This window comes from Tinamus guttatus, unplaced genomic scaffold (genome assembly GCF_059628265.1).
Source record: "Tinamus guttatus ecotype Peru unplaced genomic scaffold, ASM5962826v1 Tinamus_guttatus_pri_ptg000211l, whole genome shotgun sequence".
Lineage (NCBI taxonomy): Eukaryota > Metazoa > Chordata > Aves > Tinamiformes > Tinamidae > Tinamus > Tinamus guttatus.
Genome location: NW_028288745.1, coordinates 3,071,595 through 3,081,232, shown reverse-complemented (window position 1 = coordinate 3,081,232; position 9,638 = coordinate 3,071,595). Strand labels below are relative to the sequence as shown.

The following is a 9,638-nucleotide window of genomic DNA, read 5'->3' as shown; positions in this document are numbered from 1 at the left end:
CTTTGGAAATTTCCCACCTACAAAAGGAGACATGGCTGCTGTTAAGATGGGCAAAAGAAACAGGCCTCTCTCATTGTAAAAGTAGACTTTACGTTCCCTTTGAAGGTCATGGAACCAACCAGCTTTTAATTTAGCTATATGCTCTAACCACAAGAAAATTCATACTATCAAAGCTTCCAGTGTCAATATAGTCACATCACAGAAGATTACATGTTTAGCATCTTCTTGTCACTCTGCTCAAATCCTCCAGCCTGTGATATATCCTCAAATTTAGCACTCTAAGCCTTACAGAACTCCTTTGTCCTTTTTTTTTTTTCCATACACTGTATCCCAATCTTGTACTGTGCTCCTGCATTCCCAGCCCTCATCCTGCTTTCTCACACTCCTCCACCTTCAGCTTGGATCTAACAGTGCCACTGAACACCCATTTCTCAAAGCTGATTGTAGTGATCGCAAACACACGATACCATCTTAATTCAGCGGTCGATCACAGAAAAAGAGCATGAACATACCTTTGCCATTAATATGGACTTATTTTCCTCTTTCTATACACCTTGGATAGATCAGCCGTCCTCTCTTACACTGCACTTGAAATAAAGTTGTACCAGATTCTGCTCCAAAATGGTTCTGTTTACAGTAAAATCCAACAAAATCCCCATGGTAAAAGTAAATTTGATTTGCATAAAAACTTTCCAGCATCACATTATTTTTCTCCATTTCATTTTTTGACAAAGTGCATGGTTCTAAAGGAAATAGAAATATTTAACATTAATAGATTCACAATTTTTGAAATTGCATCATTTTAACTAGTCTATACGTAATTTAGATTATTGCCTATCCTCTTACTAAGTTATACAGAAAATCACTATATTTTTAACTACTGCAGATGTATGTGTGATACATTTAGAAAGAAAAGCCAAACAAGCTTACACTTGCTTCTATTAAAACTTTAATGTCTGAAAAAAAAAAATTAAGCTGACATCTAGCTGCCAGCAGTGAAATTATAAATGCCATGTATCTGAATTATAGACTGAAATAAATCACATGCTCGTTTATCTTATCATACCCACCTATACAAACTGGTGGTGAACTCCACTGTCCCTTAGAACAGTAGATCCTGTCAGATCCTTGCAAGGTGTGATAGTCAGAGCAGTTATACTGAACGGAAGAACCACTGTCGTACTCAGCCAGGGCTGGGAGAGTAAGAGCACCATTCTCTACAAAAGGTGGAGAGCCACATTTTTCCATAGGAGCTGGAATAACGTTAAAAACATTTGAGAAATATTCAGCATAAGAAAAAAAACCACATAAGTAGTTTTAAATTCCTATCAACACTCAATAATTGACCCAATAGGGTATTTTTTTTTTTTACTATTTCATCATCTCAGATCGGAACAGAGTCTCCCACTAACCATAAGAAATCCACTGTGTGCAGTTAAATGTTTAAAGTTATGTTCTTACAAAGGTGTTCCCAATTAAAGGAAGATGAATTTTCTCTAAGCTCAGATATATTTGAAAATATATTTGAAAATATATTTGTATGCTGCAAGGGACTGTTGAATTCTGAACTTCATGAAAGCAGATTTTTAGCCTCTACTGCTGGACCTCCTAAGTAGGTCCAAGATTGATGAATTAAAAATTACAGAAAAAAAGTAGTTAGTGCTTTACCTTCCGCAATGCATTTTGGATATTTCACTCCTCCACGGTTACACTGTGTCCTTCCAGGAGATGCTATGGTAGTTTCGGGAAAATTGTATCCTGGTTTACATTCAAACTCTATGAGATCACCATGTAGGAAAATTAATCCTTCCTGTCTCCATTTTAGCTCTATGTTGTTACTGTTCATCTTGGTTGGATTAAGAGTGCATGGTTCTAGGATATAAAAGTCTACGTCAATAAAAAACTAACTACATGTGATTTCTTAACTAAGAAGATTTCTTTCCTTCCTAAGGAAGGAAAGAAAAATCTAAATCAACAGTTCTAAAAGTGCTAAGTATCCTAAAAGGAAAAGAATGTATAAGTGTACAGATGTATAAAAATGAATATAAAGAAATGGGCTGACGTAACAAATAATATGCAATAAATCACAGGAATCATGTACTTCCGACAAAATCTTTTTTTTCCACAGATATATTGTAAATATATTGTAATCTGGGTTTACTGTTGAAGAAGAAACTACTATTTGCTATAACTGGAAAAGCGTTTTTATAACAAAAGGAATCATCCATTAAAATGAACTTGTTTCTCTAACAGCACAAGGTTTAAACTATTGGTTTAAACAATTAACTTAGGTCTAAACTATTAACCTAAGGAAGTGTTTTGACAGTTTCTCAAGAAAATTTAATGTCACAATCACATAAAGTAACCTGTCCTTCCACTAGTTGGTTACCTCATTGGCTTTTGAAACCTCTGTTCAAGTTCAATAGAGCCTCACAGAACAGACATAAAAATAATTAAATTTCTACAAGTTCCTTGAAAATAGTTTCCTAATAGAGAGCCTTATTAATGTTTTGCTGAAGGAGAGGCAAGAAGAAATCAGCTGTTACACATTCTGATGACAGCACCATATCAGCAGATCAGTATTGATACTGTTTCAAACTAATTGCAGTATGTACTGTTTCTTGCCTGGTGAGGTGGGAGCTGAAAAGAACTTAATGGAAAACATGCAGAGGACAATGTGGTTATTCACATGCCTAGGAGACAGATGAAATGTTCATAGGAAACAAGTTTTCACTAGTTCACAGAGTCCAGAATGAGATTACACATAGAAGAACACAAAATAAAAGAAAAGAAGGTTTTATAATGAAATTCAAAATATTATTACAATCATGTCTGAACTAGTCACTATGACAATGACTCTTCTCTGTATCCGTGGAAGGACAGGAAGAAATTCACTGAACTGATGACGCAGAGAGTTAAGAAACTATAATATCTTCCTAGATAATAGATATTGCCAAGTTCTAGAATATCTCACTTGGGAAAATAGAGGAATTTATTTGACTAGGTGCTTGTAAGAGCAGGTTGGAGGGACATCTAGCAGGGGTGACCTAATTATATTTCATTTGGCTTCACTCTTGCATTTCTGGAATCTTTATTAGCTCAGATGAAAAAAATAGTCATGAAAGGAGGATCTTAACATCCTTTCCAGTCTCATCTTTCTATCTTATGTGTGAAAAATTTTTCTTTTTTCCTTTAAAGACTTACCTAAGCAAGTTGGTTGTGGGGTCCAGTTTCCTCGTTCACAGTAAACAGTACTAGGTCCATCCAGAACATGGTAGCGCTGGCAACTGTATTCCACTGAGGAGGCGTTTTGGTAACTCATCAGTAATGGGCCAAGAAGGATACCATTTCTAATCACAGGTGGAGAGGCACACTCCTGCTGCATTTCTAAGATGGGATCTGGAGATAGGAAATTAGATCTTTAAAACAATGTTGACACAACTGATAGCATCAGAACCACAAGACTTGAAGCAAAAAGTGTACACTAATATGATTTCTTGTTCAAATATACCAGAGACCGTACATTTGCCTTACTGAAGTGCAGACAGACATTGTATCTCTATACTCATCTATGCCCACTCTTGTTTCTTCCTGTTTTACACTAAATATGGACTATTTGTTTTTCTGTGAGGAAACTGTCTATTTGTTCCTTGAAGTGCTTAGCCCATTATAGGGTCCACAATAAACAAAATAACCCGTAACGGAACTACTGAACTCAACAAAATACTCCTAAATTTGCACGTTTAGGCAATACTAACAGAAGAGGAACAAAATGATAGAAAGCAAATGCTAATGAATTAAGTAATCAAAATTACTAATACAGTACCAGCTTATCGAAGCAACTTACAAGCACTAGAAACAAGTGACCCTAGGCTTTAATCCAGTCAATCTGACTGCTACATTAATATTGATGCATATGAAAATACTTTCAAGAGTAAGGAACTATTCTAGGTAGAGCAGTAAGAGTAGTCATAAAGTCTATGTAATATCAATGGAGAGAATTGAATTTCTTGTTAAACAGAAAAGCAATGTTTGCTTACTTATATCTTCACTGTGATATGTTTTGTTTGTTCTTGCTGTATCTGCCTCAAGCGATGGTGGTGGCTCAGATTCCCATCTATCCATAGCTCCTAAAATCACAGCAACAATTTAGAAACAGCTTTCTCATTTGTTTCCAAATACCATAACAGACAGAAGCTTTACAGCTTTGCAAGATTTAATAAAATCAGTATTCCAGGGGAAAAACACAAAACCTAGCTTTCATATGACTTCATCTAGGTTGTACTGTCCCTTGATCCATGAAAAATGGATTGTTTGCAAGTTACACAGTACTTTTCCTCTCAGAATTTAATGGAAGAGGAAATAGTTTTATAGATATGGAAACCGAGGCTCTCGAAATACATTATTTGAAGGAGTGTTTCTGTTCAGGCCTCACTCTTTACAAAACTACTAACCAATACAAACAGGGGGCGATGTCCATTTTCCCTTTTCGCACCGGATTTCCTCTGGGCCTCGCATTTCCAAGTTACTCTGACACTGTATTCGAACTTTGTCTCCATTACGGTATGTTCTTAAGGCTGTGCTGATGTGGGTGTGAGGAGGAAGAGGTGGAGGAGGGCATTTACTTCTCAGGTCTGAAAATAATAAATGCATATTTTGTTTGTTCAAATATTAGAATTTTAGTCAAGCTATCAAAATAGTGAGCAGGTTTCTCTAAGCAAAACCACATACACAATTCGCTTTACTTTACAGTATGCAAGCCTACCATTCAGAAGACATTTTTGGCTGATCCGAAGTAACCATTTTCCTTCATTTTCTAAACAAAATGAAGACCCCCCCCAAAAAATGTTTTTACACTCAAACAGGAAAGAAAGGAAACACATTGTTGTACTATTGTAAAGAAACTTGTAATTTCTGCATGAAGAGTTAGTAAGGTCTCCAGGAGATTTTTATGCTGAATATTTAGCTGTTAGTGCCTAAGAAGTTGACACTTATTCATCACTTCCAATTCTACATAAGCAGCTGTAATCATACCCAGTTCCAGGGGCCAAAATGAAGTTTGTGATGATCTACCCCCAACACCAGATTTAGGTCACGTTCTCATTCTTAGCTAACCTAAAAGTTCATTTCTAGCCATTTCTGCTATGTGCTATAAATCGGAAGGGAATCTTCCAAGACTACAGAGCCTCCAATATCTAGAAACTCTTCCTTTTGGAAGTGTTAATAATTGCTAAATGCACGTTGCTGACTTCTTGAGGACCATTCTAGCTACTTCTATTGAAAACACGTACAAATATAGTGAGGTTGTAAAACACAAACTCTGTGTGTCCATAAAACATTTCATCAAAGATGGTGCTGACCTTTCACTGAAACTTTTACATATTACAACAGCATTGATAAGGTACCTTCACATATTGGTGGTTCTGGATACCATCCAAAATGATAACATTGAATTAGGTCAGATTCACTAAGAGAATAATTTTTCTCACAGAAAAAGTGAACTACATCTCCCTCGTCATAGATTTTCTTCACAGGATAGAAACCTCCGTGTTCTATTGCACTCAAAGAGCAGTAACTTGTTTCTATGAAAAAAAAAAACACAGATTAAAAAAACAAAGAATTTGAGGAAAGGGTTTGCTTTTGTTTTTCCCAGCAGTTTGTAAAAACAAATTTGTAATTTTCTTTTCAGCTAGAGACTAAGCCAGGTTCACAGCTCTTTTCAAGCCCGTGACGTACTCGTGCAGTTTGGCGTGAGGGACCAGCCCAGCGCTAGACACACCGCTTCCTCGGCCGCCTGGCCCCCGGCGGTTCGATAGCCCTCGGCGCATTTGTACCGCAGCGTCTCGTTCACCTGCAGCACTCGCTGCGTTGTGAGGTAGGAGCCGTGATGTAAAGCGGGTACTTGACAGGACTCTTAAATAAATAAAACATAGGCATTAATAAGTAGATGAAGCGAACAGAAAAGGCATTCTTGTAAGATTTTCTTCAGACATGAAAAGGGCTAATAATAATTAAAAATGCAATAGCTTGCATAAGTTTTTGAGTTTCCATTCAGTAACAAAATGTGGATGGAGAAGGATTTATTTGAAACAACGCAGTTTTATTTATACTGATTCTTTCCACCTATAATTTTATTTATACTACTTCAAAAGACATGCAGCATGTGAAATCTGACAACTTAATCTTGCAAGGAACCCCTAAGAACCTACCTCAGGGTATTCCAGTGGTAACCTACCACAGGCAGTTTGGCCCTACAAGCACAGCAAGGACAGCAGAGTTGGAAAGGAAGATTATAAAGAGAGGAATACAGAGTTATACCACTTTTTTTAGTGCAGCTCGGCTGGGAGGACCATCCTGCAGGATGGCACTGCACCGTTCCTTCAGTTCCACCGCTTGGAGTGTAGTAGCCTGAATTACATTTGTATTTCAGTTTCTCCTGTAGCTTGAAGTACACTTCCGTACCATAAAAAAGGCCATTTTCCAAAAGAGGCTTGTTACACTTTTCTAAATGGAGGGAGAAAACTTGGTTAGAATGAAATTGTTAGCAGAGTATTTTCATTCTCTGAAAATAAAAGTGCATATCCAGAGATGCAAGGGAAGGGGGCTTTTAACTAACTCCCTGATCCTATCTTATTTTCTTGACCCGTTGAAGAATTTTTCTATACAATCACCTAACAAACACTTTTAAGTACTAATAACATGGAACAACCAACCAAGGAAGCAGGAGCTGAGGAGACTCAAATTCACACCTGGGAGAAAACTGGCAGGTTTTATTTTCCCTAGTTGGAGTGCTTATGTAAAAGATATGTGGTAAAAATCCTTTTAATATATATCATTGTAAAAGTGTTTCAGATATAAATACACATAGGTCATATAGATAAAGGATTGATTTCTACTTATTGTCTTAACTTTTGCATTTTATCCCTCATATTTTACAGCTCCTGTTCTGTAGACTTAAGGAAGCTCAGATTAAAATAAAACAAACTTTTCAGCTAGAAGCAATAATGAAATTAAGGAAATTAACTCACTGTAGCACTGTGGCATTGGAGACCATCCTTTTACTGTACAAGTCACTCTTCCATCTTGACTCCCAGTTTCAGTTGTATAACCAGCCACACAAGAATAGGAAAGCTTTTTTCCCTTGCGCATAGGGAAATAGTAACTTTTGAAATTATAGTAGTACTGGGCAATCTTTCCATTTTCTATGTGTGGCAAACTGCAAGGTTCATCTACAAAAAGGATAAAGTATTTTTCACTAGAAATATCACCATGCATTAATTTGCTTGAAGTTAGTTGTTTTCATTCAGGCTTTCAAACAAGGTGAGTAAAATGCTTAGAAGGTCAGAGAAGTCTTTTACAGCCCTCCGTATATTAGAAATTATTCACCTAAGTTTCCATGCTTATTCTAAAGATGTATTTGTTTAAAAATTCATTCTCAACAAGAAGCTTTAAGACTCATTCAAACTAAAAGGTACCAAAATTATGAACTAAGTCCAGGTCCATGGCACTTGATGTAAATTTGCATCGTAGGCATAGAAGAGGATAACAGAAGATTTTAAAAGGATTGGTGCCAAACATGACACTAAGGCATTAAAAATGAAAACAAACCAACCCCACACTGCCTCTGTGCACATCTTGTGTGTGCACTTGTCTGAAAGACAAAGAAACTCAACTCTCCCCCTCCCCTCAAATCTCTGCAGGGACATCTGATCTGAAAGATCAAAATTTAAAATTGCATAACTTTCCTCAGGTACTGCTACATTTACCCTACAAATGCTAGAAAAGAAAAAAAAGAAAAAAGTCTTGTACTCCATAGTCACTAGAATTTAATGCAGAGTTTTACTAAAGAGAAAGTGTCAAGGGAATTTTTGGTTGTCATTGTTAGAATTCCTCCCCTCACACAGCCATTGTATCCTATCAGAATAAAAAGCTCCGAAACCCATTTATATTTGTGTGTAATTACAAGTCTGAAAGGGCTGGTATCTAAACACCCTTAACGCTTGACCTATCCCTTTATGCAAAACTGTTTTTCAGAGGGCCAAAAGTCTTGTGAAGACAGCGGTAGTTGTGACAAGCGTCCTGGCTGCTCAAGCTACAGCAGCAGAAACAAATGAAATGCCTCCAAGTGATACTTCTGCCATTAATGACACTGTTTGCAGTTTAAACGATATGCAAGCTACACAAATCCTGGAATACAAAACACTAGTAAAAGAGGAGATAGAGAACAGCTCCAGATGTGAAACATCACCCCAGGCTAGCTGTTGCACATTCCCACACAATCATACTTTAAGACTTGTTTAAATATGGCGTTTCTTTAAAAATGTTTATTTAAACACTTAAATTGTTTTTAGTGAAGATATGAAAGTCATTGCACTTATCTAAATGAATATCGAGTCTAGAATATGCAGTTTAATAACAAAGCAGTGTTTTTACCTTCTGCAAAGATTTTGCCTGAACTCATCATAAGTATGAAGAAAATCCAGCTTTTAAGTCTCATCTTCAGCACTACCGCCATCAATAGTTTTCCACCACTCTGAAAACTCACTGAGTATTACTTTAGTAAATAATTAACTGAATTTTCAAAGGAATTCAAAAAAAAACTTTCATATTTGTAATATTTTGTAATATGCAAGTTACTTCAATGAAAACATTTTAATTTTCCAAACACCCTAACCGAACATGCAGAAGTCTACTTTTGTTTGACAGGACAACAACCTTATGGAACAATTTACAGCAATTTAAACACCATCCCTCCAGAACCTCTTAAACTTAGAACTCTTAAGGGGCATTATGTTATCAGATTATTTACCTCAGCTAAAGTAAGAGGAAATAGAAGATTCCCTTCCACCGCCACCACCTAATGAAACAGCTTCATTATCTATTTATTCTGAAAGCTCTTAGTTAAAAACATAGTCACTGCTGTTGTTGGTCCAGTAGGTTTTGCACTATATAACTAGTCCCCTTTTTTAAGCAAGGGAAATATTTACCATACATCATCACTTTGAAGACTCGGGTAATTCTTTAACTAACTGCACAATGACTGATGTTGATATAGCAACATGCTCTGCCCTTTGGAAGAATAATTTACAAATTTGGGGGTGGGGAGTTGGAAAATGACACTATTGTTTTACTCTTATGGCTTTCTTAGACTTGCTCTGGGAAAATTCAGTTCCAAGGCACAAAAGAAGAGATGTGATGAACAAATAAATGCTTTTTATATTGCTGACTGGATAGGAGGAAAGCCCTCTTCACTTGTCACCTGTAAAATATACAGGTCGGAAATTCACCTTTTAGATTTTTTAATATAACATCCTTTCGTTCCTTCTTATAATCTTTTCCCTAATGCCACATAGGATCCTCTCTAGCTCCCTAGAAAGTCAACTTAAAACGTCCAAAGCACTAGCCACTTTTGACATCAGTAGTCCGATTTCACCCACCTCCACCCATGCCTCTCCACATTGGACAACTGCACACTTGTATTGTATCGTATTTAACAGAACTCAGCAATATTTAATCAGTGGGGAATACCATACCATCGGTATGATTGTGTAATAACAGTATTAATGCAGTAATGAGACATCCAAGGCTTTATGCTTTTATTGTACAATTGATTATAACAGTAGTACAAAATAAGATTT

General features: G+C 36.5%; 1 protein-coding gene across 2 annotated transcripts; it reads right to left on the bottom strand.

Moving 5' to 3' along the window:
• Positions 1–531: 531 nt before the first annotated feature.
• On the bottom strand, positions 532–8,504 carry LOC104577218 (coagulation factor XIII B chain). Of its 2 annotated transcripts, XM_088524565.1 has the most exons (11): positions 8,434–8,504; positions 7,029–7,229; positions 6,319–6,504; positions 5,737–5,913; positions 5,406–5,582; positions 4,455–4,634; positions 4,041–4,130; positions 3,205–3,399; positions 1,669–1,872; positions 1,071–1,253; positions 532–743 (listed from the first exon to the last, which is right to left on the bottom strand). In XM_088524565.1, the coding sequence occupies exons 1-11, from the start codon at positions 8,495–8,497 to the stop codon at positions 532–534; spliced, it is 1,869 nt and encodes a 622-aa protein (XP_088380691.1). In that variant the 5' UTR covers positions 8,498–8,504. The 2 variants fall into 2 exon arrangements, with proteins under 2 accessions (XP_088380691.1, XP_088380690.1); XM_088524564.1 differs by lacking the exon at positions 8,434–8,504 and having other exon boundaries at positions 618–743; positions 1,067–1,253; positions 7,029–7,179.
• Positions 8,505–9,638: the final 1,134 nt, after the last annotated feature.

Excerpts from the sequence above, each read along its gene's own strand:
- LOC104577218 (XM_088524565.1), bottom strand. The coding sequence starts at position 8,497 with ATGAGACTTAAAAGCTGGATTTTCTTCATACTTATGATGAGTTCAGGC. Across the intron at positions 6,505-7,028 it reads TCCAATGCCACAGTGCTACA|AAAAGTGTAACAAGCCTCTT; the intron begins GTGAGTTAATTT and ends CCCTCCATTTAG. Across the intron at positions 5,583-5,736 it reads CCTCACGCCAAACTGCACGA|AAACAAGTTACTGCTCTTTG; the intron begins GTACGTCACGGG and ends TTTTTTTCATAG.